A 17,136-nucleotide genomic window follows, 5' to 3' on the forward strand; every position below is an offset into this window, starting at 1 on the left:
CACCATTGCACTCTAGCCTGGGCAACAAGAGCAAAACTCCATCTCAAAAAAAAAAAAAAAAAAAAAAAAACAGAAATACAGAGTCAAGCCAGGTGCCTTGAACTTGTACTTCCAGCTACTCAGAAGATTGCTTAAGCTCAGGAGTTTGAGACCAGCCTAGGCAAAATAATGATGCACTGCTACTCAAAAAAAAAACCCAGCAGATTTATGTTTGTCAAAAATCATCAACCTATACACTTAGGCCAGGCACGGTGGCTCACACCTGTAATCCCAGCACTTGTACTTCCAGCTACTCAGAAGATTGCTTAAGCTCAGGAGTTCGAGACCAGCCTAGGCAAAATAATGATGCACTGCTACTCAAAAAAAAATAAATAAATAAAAACCAGCAGATTTATGTTTGTCAAAAATCATCAACCTATACACTTAGGCCAGGCACGGTGGCTCACACCTGTAATCCCAGCACTTTGGGAGGCCGAGGTGGAGGGATCACCTAAGGTCAGGAGTTCAAGACCATCCTGGCCAACATGACGAAACCCTGTCTCTACTAAAAATACAAAAATTAGCCAGGCGTGGTGGTGGGCGCCTGTAATCCCAGCTACTCAGAAGACTAAGGCAGAATAGCTTGATCCCGGAAGGCAGAGGTTGCAGTGAGCCGAGATCACGCCACTGCACTCCAGCCTGGGTGACAAGCGAGACTCCGTCTCAAAAAAAAAAACCAAAACAAAAAAAAACCTATACACTTAAAACGTGTGCATCTCATGTAAATTATTTGTAGAGGGATGGGTAGAATGTCTCAATGCCCCATTGGTGGTTTAGTCTCTCTGCTCAGAGGGTGGTCAGCCACAAGAAGGTGCTCAGGGATAAGAATGGGCCTGTTTCCCAGCAGCCCAGGCTTCACTGCCCACCTCCCTGCTATCCGCATTGTCCAAGTGGCACATCTCACAGTCCCACAGTCACTCCTTTCAAGGAGCCCACATCCTTACCTGTAAGCCATATCCAGGGACTTTGGACAAAACAGGGGAGGAATTTGCCATCTTCTTCTGAGATCTGAGAGATTAAAATACACACACTCATTGAACAAGAAAATACATATAGGCCCAATTTAAATATCTTATGCTGAACTATGCTTCTTGCTTCCAATGTGACCTTTCCGCCTCCCAGCAGTTACCTGGCAGTACGTTTCTCTATTTGAACTGTCTATGCCGAAAAATGCATCAGCACAGTCAAATTTTTCTGTGAAAAACTGTGGGCCTTGCTTCTAAGCCCCAACGCCTGAACACATTCTCCTCTCACTTCATGCTGCTATTCCAGGGACAAATAGTGACTCAGCAGCGGCGGAGCTGACTGTTCCCACGGGAAGACATGCAGAATGGGCCCACATCGGCCATCAGTCCATTAAAAAAAGCCTATATAAAACCCACTTCAGTCTTGAAGGAATCCTAAGCTGAGATGAAACAGAGTCACCCCCAGGATGTCTGACCTACCTAAGACCTACTAGGCTAAAGTCAGCATTATTAAGGGTCTCTCTCCAGCAGCATGGCCGAGATACCCACTCACATTTAGCATCTCCAAGGAACTCTAGCATTAGATGGCAAGCTCTGTGGGCACAGGGCCCATGTTCAAGTGTTCATCACTGAATGCCCAGTACCTGGCAGCTTCCAGCACAGGGCAGGTGTTCATGTCTGTGGAATGAATGAGTGAATGAGCAAGTGAATCAACGAGAAGGGAGGCCAGTCGCCACATGCTCACCTCCCCGCACTGTGCTCATCCTCGCTGCTGGAACGATCACTACTCGAGCTTCTGTGCTTACGTTTCTTGTGCTTCTTTTTCTTCTCCTTCTTTTTCTTCTTCTCCTTTTTTTCCAGACTCATTTGCAACTGGAAAATGCCGAGAACACAAGCACACAAGATTACTGAGACCAGCCAGTGCAGTGGCTCATGCCTGTAATCCCAGCACTTTGGGAGGCTGAGTGGAGTAGATCATCACTTGAGGTCCGGAGTTCGAGACCAGCCTGGCCAACATGGCAAAACGCCGTCTCTACTAAAAATACAAAAATTAGCTGGGTGTGGTGGTGGGCACCTGTAATACCAGCTACTTGAGAGGCTGAGGTACAAGAATCACCTGAACCAGGAGGCAGAGATTGCAGTGGGCCGAGATTGTGCCACTGCACTCCAGCCTGGGCGACAGAGTGAAACTGTGTCTCAAAAAAAAAAAAGAAAGATTACTGGCTGGGCATAGCGGCTCACACCTATAATCTCAGCACTTTGAGAGGCTGAGGTGGGAGGATCACAAGGTCAGGAGTTGGAGACCAGCCTGGCCAATATGGTGAAAGCCCATCTCTACTAAAAATACAAAAATTAGCTGGGTGTGGTGGTGTGTGCCTGTAGTTCCAACTACTCGGGAGGCTGAGGTGGAAGAATCGCTTGAACCCAGGAGGCAGAGGTTGCAGTGAGCCGAGATCACGCCACTGCACTCCAGCAGCCTGGGCGACAGAGTGAGACTCCATTTCATTAAAAAAAAACAAAAAGCCCAGGCAGGGTGGCTCATACCTGTAATCCCAGCACTTTGGGAGGCCAAGGCGGGCAGATCACAAGGTCAGGAGAAGGAGACCATCCTGGCTAACACAGTGAAACACCATCACTACTAAAAATACAAAAAAATTAGCTGGGCATGGTAGCAGGCGCCTGTAGTCCCAGCTACTCGGGAGGCTGAGGCAGGAGAATGGCATGAACCTGGGAGGCGGAGTTTGCAGTGAGCTAAGATCGTGCCACTGCACCACTGCACTCCAGCTTGGGCGACAGAGCGAGACTCCGTCTCAAAAAAAAAAAAAAAAAAGATTACTGAGACCCCTGTCAGTCTCCTTTGAGGGGTGTGGCTCATGCAAAAACTGCCTGACTCCATGCCTCTGGGTCTACAGAAGTCCAGGACATTACAGGGGTTCCTTGTCAACACACCAGGGGAAGGGTCTTAACCCTGGCCGTGCACTAACAACCCCATCTACTAAATTGGTATCTGGTAGGTGAGACTAAGAATTTGTGTTTTTAAACAGTCACCAAAACCACTGCCTAGGAGTTTCCATTCTGTGTCAAAGGAACTCCAATTCCACTGAAAGCAGTCAGGAACTACAAGGTCAATCTTTAATTTTCCTTACCAACTGATCCAAGACACAATTACATAATACGTCATGTGAATGGTAAGTGGGCCCTAGAAGCTTTTTTTTTTTTTTTTTGAGACGGAGTTTCGCTCTTGTTGCCCAGGCTAGAGTGCAATGGCGCGATCTTGGCTCACCGCAAACTCCGTCTCCTGGGTTCAAGCAATTCTCCTGCCTCATCCTCCCAAGTAGCTGGGATTACAGGCATGCACCACCACTCCAGCTAATTTTGAATTTTTAGTAGAGACAGTGTTTCTCCATGTTGGTCAGGCTGGTCTCGAACTCCCGACCTCAGGTGATCCACCCACCTTGGCCTCCCAAAATGCTGGGATTACAGGCGTGAGCCACCGCGCCCGGACCCTAGAAGCTTTATACCACGACCAAGGGCATACTCCGACCTCCTGAACACACTGCATTGTAATGCTTTCCACAGGCTTAGCCCACACTCTTTTTCTGGAAAAACGACATCACATGGTGCATTCTCCCACCCAAAAGACGTTCAACCAAAATCAAGCTTAATAAATTAAGATTACATAAAATAACCAACCTGACCAATATGAATAAACCCTGTCTCTACTAAAAACACAAAATTAGCCGGGCGTGGTGGCACATGCCTGTAATCCCAGCTACTAGGGAGGCTGAGGCAGGAGAATCACTTGAACCCGGGAGGCGGAGGTTGCGGTGAGCTGAGATCACGCCATTGCACTCCAGCCTGGGCAACAAGATTGAAACTCCGTCTCAAAAACAAAAAAATGATTACATAAAATAGCCACAACATGGTCTCTAAAAGACAAAAGTTTTAGAGGTCATTCTGTTTTTTCCCTGGTAAGCTGAGAGTAAATGGAGAGGTTCTCACGTTATATGGCTAAAAGATGCTCTTGGTGCTTATCTGATATACTACTTACCAGTTCTTTGATTTTCTTCATTTTCACTGGATTATTTAATACCTCTCGTTTTTTCTCCTCCTCCTTCTTCCTAAATAAAGACAGATAATTATAAAATTCATGACTATTTCTTTTCTCCAAATTCTATGGAGTAACTTTTTCTCCAAACATATACATACAAACGGGCCCATGTTAAAATCTACATGATTAGCTGGGTGTGGTGGTGTGCACCTGTAATCCCAGCTACTTAAGAGGCTGAGGGAGGAGAATCGCTTGAACCTGGGAGGCAGAGATTGCAGTGAGCCGAGACTGTGCCACTGCACTCCAGCGTCCTCCAACCGAAGTAAACCACGGCCTGGTAGCAGCAAAAAAAAAAAAAAAAACATCTACATGATGATCGGGCTGGGTGCAGTGGCTCATCTCACACCTGTAATCCCAACACTTTGGGAGGCTGGGGCAGGCAGATTACTTGAGGTCAGAAGTTCAAGACCAGCCTCGCCGACATGGTGAAACCTCATCTCTATCAAAAAAAAAAAAAAAAAAAAAAAAAAAAGAAAAATTAGCCGGGCGTGGTAGCAGCACGCACCTGCGGTCCTAGCTACTTGGGAGGCTGAGGTGGGAGAATAACTTAAACCCAGGAGGCGGAGGTTGCAGTGAGCTGAGATTGTGCCACTGCACTCCAGTCTGGGTGACAGAGTGAGACCCTGTCTCAAAAATAAATAAATAAATAAATAACTACATGATGGTGTCAAAGCCAAAAATCTCCCCCAAATATAAGAGATTGTCTCAAAAAAAAAAAAAAAAGAGTCATGCTCAGTCGTCCAGGCTGCAGTGCAGTGGCATGATCATGGCTTACTGCAGCCTTGACCGCCTGGGCTCAAGTGATACTCCCACATCAGCTTCCCAAGTAGCTGGGACCATAGGCACCCGCCACCATGCCCAGCTAATTTTTATATTTCTTATAGAGATGGGGTTTCACCATGTTGCTCAGGCTGGTCTCAATTTCCTGGGCTCAAGCACTCCATCTGTCTCAGCCTCCCAAAGTGCTGGGATTACAGGTGTGATCTACCATACCCGGTGTCAGTTGTTTTTTTTTTTTTTTGAGACAGAGTCTCGCTCTTTCACCCAGGCTGGAGTGCAGTGATGCGATCTCAGCTCACTGCAAACTCCTCCTCCTGGGTTCATGCCATTCTCCTGCCTCAGCCTCCCGAGTAGCTGGGACTACAGGCGCCTGCCACCACGCCTGGCTAATTTTTTGTATTTTTAGTAGAGATGGGGTTTCACCGTGTTAGCCAGGATGGTCTCGATCTCCTGACCTTGTGATCCGCCCGCCTCGGCCTCCTGAAGTGCTGGGATTACAGGCGTGAGCTACTGCTTCCGGCCGTGAGTTGTTTTTTGATGGGTATAGAGTTTCAATTCAGAATGGCAAAAGAGTTCTGGAGACAGGCTGTGGTGATGGTTGCACAACACTGTGACTGTATTTATTTATTTTTATTTTTATTTTTTTGAGACAGAGTCTCGCTCTGTTGCCCAGGCTGGAGTGCAGTGGCGCGATCTCAACTCACTGCAAGCTCCGCCTCAGTTCACGCCATTCTCCTGCCTCAGCCTCCCAAGTAGCTGGACTACAGGAGCCTGCCACCACGCCCGGCTAATTTTTTGTATTTTTAGTAGAGACAGGTTTTCATCATGTTACCCAGGATGGTCTCGATCTCCTGAGCTCGAGATCCACCCGCCTCGGCCTCCCAAAGTGCTGGGATTCAGGAGCGAGCCACTGCGCCTGGCAACACTGTGAATGTATTTAATACACTGAACTGTACATATGAAAATGGTTAAAATGGGACATTCTATGTTACGTATATTTTGCCACAATAAACTAAGACACTAACAAAATGGGACAAAATATTTGCAACCTATATAATATCTTTGATAAATAACATTTTTCTTTTTTTTCCAGGATATGGTTAAGATAAATAACTTTAAAGAGAATTTGCAGTATTGGCCGGGCGCAGTGGCTCACGCCTGTAATCCCAGCACTTTGGGAGGCCGAGGCGGGTGGATCACGAGGTCAGGAGATCAAGATCATCTTGGCTAACACGGTGAAACCCCATCTCTACTAAAAAAATACAAAAAATTAGCCAGGCGCGGTGGCAGGAGCCTGTAGTCCCAGTTACTTGGGAGGCTGAGGCAGGAGAATGGCATCAACCCGGGAGGCGGAGCTTGCAGTGAGCTGAGATCGCGTCACTGCAGTCCGGCCTGGGTGAAAGAGCGAGACTTCGTCTCAAAAAAAAAAAAAAGAGAGAATTTGCAAAAGAAAAACTGTAAATAGGCTGGGCGCAGTGGCTCATGCCTGTAATCCCAGCACTTAGGGAGGCCGAGGTGGGCAGATGACCTGAGATCAGGAGTTCCAGACCAGCCTGGCCAACATGGTGAAACCCCATCTCTAACAAAAATACAAAATTAGCCGGGCGTGGTGGTGGGCACCTGTAATCCCAACTATTTGGGAGGCTAAGGCAGGAGAATCCCTTGAACCTGGGAGGTGGAGGTTGCAGTGAGCCATGATCACACTACTATACTCCAGGCTGGGCAACAGAGCGAGACTCCGTCTCAAAAAAAAAAAAAAAAAGAAAAGAAAAAACTGTAAATAAAAAATAAACATATTTCAATGTTGAATCTTATATATTAGAATTAAAGGGCCGGGCACGGTGGCTCATGCCTGTAATCCCAGCACTTTGGGAGGCCGAGGCGAGTGGATCACCTGAGGTCAGGAGTTCAAGACCAGCCTGGCCAACATGGCGAAACCCTGTCTCTACTAAAAATACAAAAAAAAATTAGCCGGGCAGTGGTGGTGCATGCCTATAATCCCAGCTACTTGGGAGGCTGAGGCAGGAGAATCACTAGAACCTGAGAGGCAGAGGTTGCAGTGAGCCGAGACTGCTCCACTGAACTCCAGCCTGGGCAACAAAAGTGAAACTCCCGTCTCAAAAAAATAAAAAAAAAAATTAAAAAAAAATAAAAAAAAAAGAATTAAAATGCAAATTAAACTAAAATAAATAATAATATGCACAGTCTATCTTCATTTAGCACCCAAACTGCAACTCTAGTACTACATACTAGGGTTCCAAGTAAGATTCGCAAGTTTCTTTTTGAAGGGTTCTGCTTCCCTTCCCCTCCCTACCTGAAAAAAGAGATAGGCGTAAGAAGGCCTGTTCACCCACTTGGTCAGCACTACGCACATTCCCAAGGTTCTAAGAAGGTGACAACCTTTTTCACCTTGTTTCTGACTCCTATTTTTGTTTAAGGGCCAAAGGTAAATGAATAAAGCTGGGCTAGTGCATTGGCCAGTATCTTTGCATATGGCCTAGGTCAGGCAGGCACCCTTAATAGAGCCTCCTTCCCAGCATTAGGAAGCCCAAATGGAAACAAATTCTTTATATGGCAGATAAAAGCAAAGGGAAGGCCAAGTGTAGTGGCTCACGCCTGTAATCCCAGCACTTTGGGAGGCCGAGGCGGGCGGATCACAAGGTCAGGAGATTGAGACCATCCTGACTAACATGGTGAAACCCTGTCTCTGCTAAAAAATACAACAAAAATTAGCCGGGCGTGGTGGTGGGTGCCTGTAATCCCAGCTACTCAGGAGGCTGAGGCAGAAGGATGGCGTGAACCCGGGAGATGGAGCTTGTAGTGAGTCGAGATCACGCCACTGCACTTCAGCCTGGGCGACAGAGCGAGACTCCGTCTCAAAAAAAAAAAAAGCGAAGAGAAAACTGTAAAGCAAGAGAATCAATGGCCTTAGCAGGGTCTCAAAGCATCTGTAACAAACCCCCTTCCCAGCCCCCCATTAGTACCTGATGATGAAGAGTGGGTCCTCCCGGATCTTGCTGGCCATGTCAAGAAGGGAACTGGCACCTGATGGGGCAAAGATAGAGCCTGGGAGAAGTCCTGTTTCAGAAGAGCAGCCTGCCTCCTTCTCCTCCATCTTCTCAAAAACATATTTGTCAATGGGGCGCCCCAGCAGGTACTCGTCACGGTTCACCATCCCACCAGGACCCTGGTACATCCAGTCCAACTTTTCTTCTTTTTTCCTGGTTCAAGGGAAGAAAAAGAAATACAATTTCTTTAAGAAGCAGACTTCTGCAAACCTACACATAAAACCTGAACACAAGGGAGAGAGAACCACAGCTGATCAAAGAATTCATTCTACTAGCACCTACCATGTGATAAACATGGCACCCCATGTGGCCGGCATGAAGAAATAGTGCGGGTTGCGTGCAGTGGCTCATGCCTGTAATCCCACCACTTTGGGAGGCCGAAGCAGTCCGATCACTTGAGGTCAGAAGTTCGAGACCAGCCTGGCCAACATGATGAAACCCCATCTCTACTAAAAATACAAAACATTAGCCAGGCGTGGTGGCGGATGCCTGTAATCCCACCTACTTGGAAGGGTGAGGCAGGAAAATCACTTGAACCTGGGAGGCAGAGGTTGCAGTAAGTGGAGTGGAGTGCACACCACTGCACTCCAGCCTAGGTGACGGAGCCAGACCTTGTCTCAAATAAATAAATAAATAAATAAATGGTGCTTGTCCTCATGAGGCTTACGAGTGAATGGAGAGAGAATATTCACACACATAAAGCAATTTATAAGGAAAACTAGTATTCCTCAACATGGGGCATGGATCTTGGCTCGGAGCTTCTCGAGTCTCCTTTACAGAGTCTTTATATTATGCTTTCATTTCCAAGATGACCTAAAACAATGAATAAGCACATTCTACATCACCATCTTACCATCAAGAACAATTTCAGTGACCACATATGCAGTTGCATTGATTGTGCATCTTGGTGCTTGTGGGCACACAGACACCAGCGGTAACACTACCCATTTGAGGGGATGATGGGAAAAAATCAGAGGTAACTGAATAAGTGACACTTTCAAGCCAAAAGAGCCAAACATTGAATACATGAATCATTACATAACTATCTAGGATTCACAAGTGAATAAACACTGGTCTCAGCCATCTAGGGGCCAAATTAAGTCACAGCATCATGCCACACAAACATTTCCCTGCGGTTCTGGGAGAAAAAAGTGGTGAGAAAGTGGAACCCTCATAGCACAGACAGTAAAGGCAGGCTAAATTCATAACAGCATGCGTGGAAGCAACCAATACTACACTTACACTGCAAGCAGGAAAGTACTTTCATCGACAGTATTATCTATAACCTGAAATTAAATGCTTTTTGAATATGACTTTTTTGTTCTTTTTTTTTTAGACACAGGATCTCACTCTGTCACCCAGGCTGGAATGCAGTGGTGCGATCATGGCTCACTGCAGCCTTGAATTCCTGGGCTCAACAAATCCTCCTGCCTCAGCCTCCCAAGTAGCTGGGACTACAGGGATGCACCATCATGCTTTGCTGATTTTTTATTTTTTCAATTTTTAAACAGATGGGACTTGCTATGTTGCCCAGGCTGGTCTCAAACTACTGGCCTTAAGTGATCCTCCTGCCTCAGCCTCCCAAAGTGTTGGGATTACAAGGGTGAGCCACCATGCCCAACCTGAATATGACTTTTTAAATGTGTACACTTGTTTTTGAGGTTATATAACAACTGTGAACATAAAGAATGTTTTCCTAGTTGCATGCTTGGACACTTTCAGTAAGAATAATTTAAACCAACACTGGAGGGCCATGACCCTTTTTTTTTTTTTCCCAGACAGAGTCTCACTCTGTTGCCCAGGCTGGAGTGCAGTGGAGCAATCTCAGCTCACAGCAACCTCTGCCTCCCAGGTTCAAGTTATTCTCCTGCCTCAGCCTCCTGAATAGCTGGGACTATAGGCATGTGTCACTAAGACTGGCTAATTTTTTGTACTTTTAGTAGAGACGAGGTTTCACCGTGTTGGCCAGGCTGGTCGATCTCCTGACCCTGTGATCTGCCAGCCTTGGCCTCCCAAAGTGCTGGGATTACAGGTGTGAGCAACCACGCCCGGCCCTAAGACCCTTTAGAATTTTTTTTTCATATTAAAAAAATGAGTCTGAGAAACACTGTAGTCTATAATTAAGAATTGATCAGCTGGGCGTGGTGGCTCACACCTGTAATCCTAGAACTTTGGGAGGCCAAGACAGGCTGATCACGAGGTCAGGAGATCAAGACCAGCCTGGCTACCCCAGTGAAACCCCATCTCTACTAAAAATACAAAAAACTAGCCAGGCGTGGTGGTACACGCCTGTAGTCCCAGCTACTCGGGAGGCTAAGGGAGGAGAATCGCTTGAACCCAAGAAGTGGAGGTTGCAATGTGCTGAGATCATGCCATTGTACTCCAATCAGGCCATTGTACTCCAATGCGGGTGACAGTGCGAGACTCGGTCTCAAAAAAAAAAAAAAAAAAAAGAATTGATCATGGGGCCGAGCACTGTGGCTCACACCTATAATCCCAGCACTTTGGGAGGCCTAGGCGGGCAGATCACTTGAGGTCAGGAGTTCGAGACTAGCCTGGCCAACATGGTGAAATGCCGTCTCTACTAAAAATACAAAAAAATTAGGCCAGGCACAGTGACTCACAGCTGTAATCCCAGCACTTTGGGAGGCCAAGACGGGAGGATCACGAGGTCAAGAGACTGAGGCCATCCAGGCCAACATGGTGAAACACCGTCCCTACTAAAAATACAAAAATTAGCTGGACCTGGTGGTGCGTGCCTGTAGTCCCAGCTACTCGGGAGGCTGAGGCAGGAGAATCACTTGAACCCAAGAGGCAGAGGTTACAGTGAGCCGAGATCGCACCACTGCACTCAAGTCTGGCGACAGAGCGAGACTCTGTCACAAAAAAAAATAATAATAATAATAATTAGCCAGGCGTGGTGGCACATGCCTGTAATCCCAGCTACTCAGCAGACTGAAGCAGGAGAATTGCTTGAACCTGGGAGGTGGAGGCTGCAGTGAGCTGAGATCGTGCCACTGCACTCCAGCCTGGGAGACAGAGCAAGACTCTGACTCAAAATAATAATAATAAATAATAGGACGGGCGCAGTGGCTCACGCCTGTAATCCCAGCACTTTGGGAGGCTAAAGCGGGCAGATCACGAGGTCAGGAGTTCAAGACCAGCCTGACCAACATGGTGAAACCCCGTCTCTACTTATAATACTAAAATTAGCCAGGCGTGCCGGGCGCGGTGGCTCACGCTTGTAATCCCAGCACTTTGGGAGGCCAAGGTGGGTGGATCACGAGGTCAGAAGATCAAGACCACGGTGAAACCCCGTCTCTACTAAAAATACAAAAAAAAAAAATTAGCCGGGCGTGGTGGCGGGCGCCTGTAGTCCCAGCTACTCGGAGAGACTGAGGCAGGAATGGCGTGAACCCGGGAGGCGGAGCTTGCAGTGAGCCGAGATTGCGCCACTGCACTCCAGCCTGGGCAACAGAGCGAGACTCCATCTCAAAAAAATAAATAAATAAATAAAATAAATAAAATTAGCCAGGCGTGGTGATGTGCGCCTGTAATCTCAGTTACTCAGGAGGCAGAGGCAAGAGAACCGCTTGAACCCAGGAGGCAGAGGTTGCAGTGAGCCAAGATCACACCACTGCACTCCAGCCTGGGCGACAGAGTGAGACTCCATCTCAAAAAAATAAAATAAAATAAATAACAAAAATAAAACCAGCTGGGCGCTGTAGCTGACACCTGTAATCCCAGCACTTCGGGAGGCCAAGGTAGGCGGATCACCCGAAGTCAGGAATTTGAGAACAGCCTGGCCAGCATGGTAAAACCTTGTCTCTACTAAAAATACAAAAATTAGCCAGGCATGGTGGCACATGCCTATAGTCCCAGCTACTCAGGAGGCTGAGGCAGGAGAATCCCTTGAGCCCGGGAGGCAGAGATTGCAGTGAGCTGAGATCACGCCATTGCACTCTAGCCTGGACAACAGAGTAAGACTCTGTCTCAAAAAAAAATTAAGAGAAGGAATCATGTATAAAGTCAAGAGGACCAGGAACCTGCGGTCAAAGGAGCAACAGATTTCCAGGGGAAAGATAACAGGGTCAAATACAAACGGATGGGAAAAATGAAGATGGGGCCAGGTGGGGTGGCTCACGCCTGTAATCCCAACACTTTGGGAGGCCAAGGCAGGCTTGAGGTCAGGAATTCGAGACCAGCCAGGCCAACATGGCAAAACTGTCTCTACAAAAATATGAAAGTTAGCCCGATATGGTGGTGCACGCCTGTAATCTCAGCTACTCAGCAGGCTGAGGCAGAAGAATCGCTTAAACTCGGGAGGCAGAGGTTGCGGTGAGCCAAGATCACACTGCTGCACTCCAGTCTGGGTGATAGAGCCAGACTCCATCTCAAAAAAAAAAAAAAAAAAAAAGGGATCTGCAACCTATCTTTCTACTACTGGAAAGACTGAACAGGGCCAAAGCCTTCCATTTGCTTTTATTTATTATTATTATTTTTGAGATGAAATTTAGCTCTGTTGCTAGGCTGGAGTACAGTGGGGTGATCTCAGCTCACTGCAACCTCCACTTTTTTTTTTTTTTGAGATGGAGTCTTACTCTGTTGCCCAGGCTTGAGTGCAGTGGAACAATCTCAGCTCACTGCAACCTCCACCTCACAGGTTCAAGCGATTCTCCTGCCTCAGCTTCCAGAGTAGCTGGAATTATAGCTGTGCGCCACCACGCCCGGCTAATTTTTGTATTTTTAGTAAGAGACAGGGTTTCACCATGTTGGTCAGGCTGGTCTCAAACTCCTGACCTCGTGATCCGCCCGCCTCGGCCTCCCAAAGTGCTGGGATTACAGGTGTGAGCCACTGCGCCCGTCAATAATTTTCATTATTTTCAGTAGAGATGGGGTTTCACCATGTTGGCCAGGCTGGTCTCGAACTCCTGACCTCAAGTGATCCACCCGCCTTGGCCTCCCAAAATGCTGGGATTAAAGGCATGAGCCACTGCCCCTAGCCTCTATCTAGTTTTAAAAGGACTCAACTAATATCAGGCCCACTCGTGCCCACTCATGAGAGAATATATCGCATAGCTGAGATCCAGAGTCACAGGATTTGGCCTCTGGATAACTCCGGGCTAGTTCCTTCTGTGCACCTCTGTATCCTCATCTCTAAAATGGAGCTATAGCCTGGGCAACATAGCAAGACCCCACCTCTACAAAAAATGCCTGCAGTCCCAGCTACTCTGGAGGCTGAGGCAGGAGGATCACTTAAGTCCACGGGTTAAGCCTGTATTGAACTATTGAACTATGATTGTACACACTAGCCTGGGCAACAAAGCAAGACCCCATCTCAAAAAAAATAAAAAATAGGGTGGGTACAGTGGCTCGTGTCTACACCTATAATCTCAGCAGTTTGAGGGGCCAAAGCAGGAGGATCACTTGAGCCCAAGAGATTGAGACCAGCCTGGGCAAAATAAAAAGACCTCATCTCTACAAAAAAATAAAAAATTAGCCAGGTGTGGTGGTACACACCTGTAGTCCCAGCTACTCAGGAGGCTAAGGCGGGAGGATCCCTTGAGCTCGGGTCAAGAGTGCAGTGAGCCACGATCATATCACTGCACTCCAGCCTGGGTGACAGAGTGCAACTCTGTCTCAAAAAATAGATATATAAATAAATAAAGTGGAGCTAGTAACTGCTATCTCTCATTATTACTGAGTTTTTAAATGAGGACATAGTTGGCAGCAAAGCTTCTAAAAGCAAAATGATCTATGGATCTTTGCTGTTGCTATCATTAAGGATACAGAACAAGTTCTCAATTGAAGCTGAGCATAAGAATCACCCAGGGAGATTTTAAAACGTGTATATTGGCCAGGCGTGGTAGCTCATGCCTGTAATCCCAGGACTTTGGGAGGCCGAGGCAGGTGGAATCACGAGGACAGGAGTTCAAGACCAGCCTGGCCAATATGGTGAAACCCTGTCTCTACTAAAAATACAAAAATTAGCCAGGCGTGGCTGGGCGTGGTGGCTCATGCCTGTAATTCCAGCACTTTGGGAGGCCGAGGCGGGCCGATCACGAGATCAGAAGATTGAGACCATCCTGGCTAACACGGTGAAACACCATCTCTACTAAAAATACAAAAAATTAGCCAGGCGTGGTGGCGGGCGCCTGTAGTCCCAGCTACTCGGAAGGCTAAGGCAGGAGAATGGCGTGAACCCAGGAGGCGGAGCTTGCAGTGAACCGAGATCACACCACTGCACTCCAGCCTGGATGACAGAGCGAGACTCTGTCTCAAAAAAGAAAAAGAAAAGAAAAAAAAATTAGCCAGGCGTGGTGGCGTGCGGATGTAATCCCAGCTACTCAGGAGGCTAAGGCAGAAGAATCACTTGAACCTGGGAGATGGAGGTTGCAGTAAGTTGAGATCGTGCCACTGGACTCCAGCCTGGGTGACAGAGCGAGACTCCATCTCAAAAAACAAACAAACAAAACATGTGTATATTAGCTGGGCACGGTGGCTGATGTCTGTAATCAGGCCCAGGCAGGAGGATCACTTGAGCTCAGGAGGTCAAGACCAGTCTGGGCAACATAGTGAGACCCTGTCTCTACACGGTGGCTCACACCTATAATCCCAGCACTTTGGGAGGCCAAGATGGGAGATGGATTGAGCTCAGGAGTTCAAGAACAGCCTCGGCAACATGGTAAAAGCCTGTCGTCTCTACAAAAAATACAAAAATTAGCCAGGTGTGGTGGTGTGTGCCTGTGGTCCCAGCTACTTGAGGCTGAAGTGGGAGGATGACTTCAGCCCAGGAGGTGGAGGTTGCAGTGAGCCAAGATCACACAACTGCATTCCAGACTGGGCGACAGAGCCAGACCCTGTCTTTTTTTTTTTTTTTTTTTGATACGCAGTCTTGCTCCGTCACCCAGGCTGGAGTCCAGTGACACGATCTCGGCTCACTGCAACCTCCACCTCCCAGGTTCAAGCGATTCTCCCGCTTCAGCCTCCCGAATAGCTGGGACTATAGACACACACCACCACACTTGGCTAAGTTTTTGTATTTTTAGTAGAGACGGGGTTTCACCATGTTGGCCAGGCTGGTCTTGAACTCCTAACCTCAAGTAATCCATCGGCCTTGCCTCCCACGTGCTGAGATTACAGGCATAAGTCACCATGCCCAGCTGGACCCTGTCTTAAAAAATAAAAAAAAGGCTGGGTGAGGCTGAGGTGGGAGGATCGCTTGAGCCCAGGAGGTCAAAGCTGTAGTGAGCCACGATCATGCCACTGCACTCCAGCCAGGATGACAGACCAAGACCTTGTCTCAATAAATAAATTGATGAATTAATAAATAATAAATAAGGCCAGGCGTGGTGGCTCACACCTGTAATCCCAGCACTTTGGGAGGCCAAGGCAGGAGGATCACGAGGTCAGGAGTTCGAGACCAGCCTGGCCAGCATGGTGAAACCCCGTCTCTAATAAAAATACAAAAATTAGTTGGGCATGGTACAGTGCACCTGTAGTCCCAGCTACTCGGGAGGCTGAGGCAGGAGAATCACTTGAACTCGGAAGGCAGACGTTGCAGTGAGCCGAGATCGCGTGCCACTGCCCTTCAGCTCTGAGGCGACAGAGCAAGACGTCATCTCAAAATAAATAAAATAAAATAATAACAATGATAAATAAATAAAACACATATATGCCTTTGCCTCCCACACTCCCTTCTCTTCAGAGGAAATCTGCTCGGGTAGGACTTGCTCCCATCTACCTTTCTTTTTTTTTAGAGAGGGTTTCACCTGGTCGACTCTGGCCCTGTGATCCCCCCCGGCTCCAAATCTGGGATTACAACTGACCACCCCCCACCTACCTTCTTTGTGTGTGTGTGTGTGTATGTGTGAGATGGAGTTTCGCTCATTGCCCAGGCTGGAGTGCAGTGGTGCAATCTCGGCACACGGCAACCTCTGCCTCCCGGGTTCAAGAGATTCTCCTGCCTCAGCCTCCTGAGTAGCAGGGACTATAGGCACCCACCACCACGCCCAGCTAATTTTGCATTTTTTTTAGTAGAGACGGGGTTTTACCATGTTGGTCAGGCTGGTCTCAAACTGCCGACTTCAGGTGATTGGCCCACCTCGGCCTCCCAAAGTGCTGGGATTACAGGTGTGAGACACTGTTCCCGGCCCTTCCAAGCTCCTTCTAAAGTGCAAGGGTTGAAAAACACCAGCATAGACTGGTGTCTGGGAAATGCAATTTTCCATCATTATCAGTACATACTAAAGAAACACTGTTGCAAAGAGTGACTTGGTGAGCCCTAATAATATGTGTATTAAAGGCCTCATTTGTTCTAAGAGAGATGCATTACAAACATAGAAAACATTATCTGAAACACAGAAATGAACTGTTAAATAGTGAAGAGTTTTTTAGTGGCATTTTATAGGTTAAATTAAAAAAATGACACCATGTAAAGAACTATACAAAACAAACAGATGAGGCCGGGCGCGGTGGCTCACGCTTGTAATCCCAGCACTTTGGGAGGCCGAGGCGGGCGGATCACAAGGTCAGGAGATCGAGACCACAGTGAAACCCCGTCTCTACTAAAAATACAAAAAAAAATTAGCCAGGCGTGGTGGCGGGCGCCTGTAGTCCCAGCTACTCAGAGAGGCTGAGGCAGGAGAATGGCGTGAAGCCGGGAGGCGGAGCTTGCAGTGAGCCGAGATTGCGCCACTGTACTCCAGCCTGGGCGACAAAGCGAGACTCCGTCTCAAAAAAAAAAAAAAAAACAAAACAAACAGATGAATACTTCAGTCATCTAAATACATCAGCAGCAAAGACCAAAAACAGAAGGGGCAGAGGGAACCAAATGCTGATCTTAGTGTTTTACAATATTGCAGGACGTGTGATAGGGCAAAACAAAACCAAACAAAACAAAGCATATAAAATCACCTTCCCCCATTCACGACAGACAAACACGCATGAGTCTGCAACAATGCTGGCTCCTTTCTCTACAGTTGTGCATCTGTACTCTGACCTCATTAATCAGACTCCACAAAAGCCCAAATTTCTGATAAATTGAACACATAATGTGTAATGCTTTGGTGAATAAAAATGTCAAAACAATTTTTACCTTTGGATAGTACCTCGGCTTATGACTAATGGGTATTCAGTCTAAAATCAATTTTTACTTAATTATTTATTTATT

At 47.3% G+C, this 17,136-nt stretch overlaps 1 protein-coding gene across 2 annotated transcripts in view; it reads right to left on the minus strand.

Moving 5' to 3' along the window:
- The window catches only part of CWC25 (CWC25 spliceosome associated protein homolog), a 31,952-nt gene that overhangs the window by 8,774 nt on the left and 6,042 nt on the right, over positions 1-17,136 (minus strand). For both annotated transcript variants that reach the window (XM_032163427.2, XM_058445133.1), the window contains exons 3-6: positions 7,881-8,117; positions 4,057-4,126; positions 1,750-1,877; positions 984-1,047 (exon numbers count right to left, since the gene is read on the minus strand). In XM_032163427.2, the coding sequence (XP_032019318.1) occupies positions 984-1,047; positions 1,750-1,877; positions 4,057-4,126; positions 7,881-8,117 (499 nt within the window). The remainder of the gene's footprint in view (positions 1-983; positions 1,048-1,749; positions 1,878-4,056; positions 4,127-7,880; positions 8,118-17,136) is intronic.

This window comes from Hylobates moloch, unplaced genomic scaffold, assembly GCF_009828535.3.
Source record: "Hylobates moloch isolate HMO894 unplaced genomic scaffold, HMol_V3 SCAFFOLD_10, whole genome shotgun sequence".
Taxonomy (NCBI): domain Eukaryota; kingdom Metazoa; phylum Chordata; class Mammalia; order Primates; family Hylobatidae; genus Hylobates; species Hylobates moloch.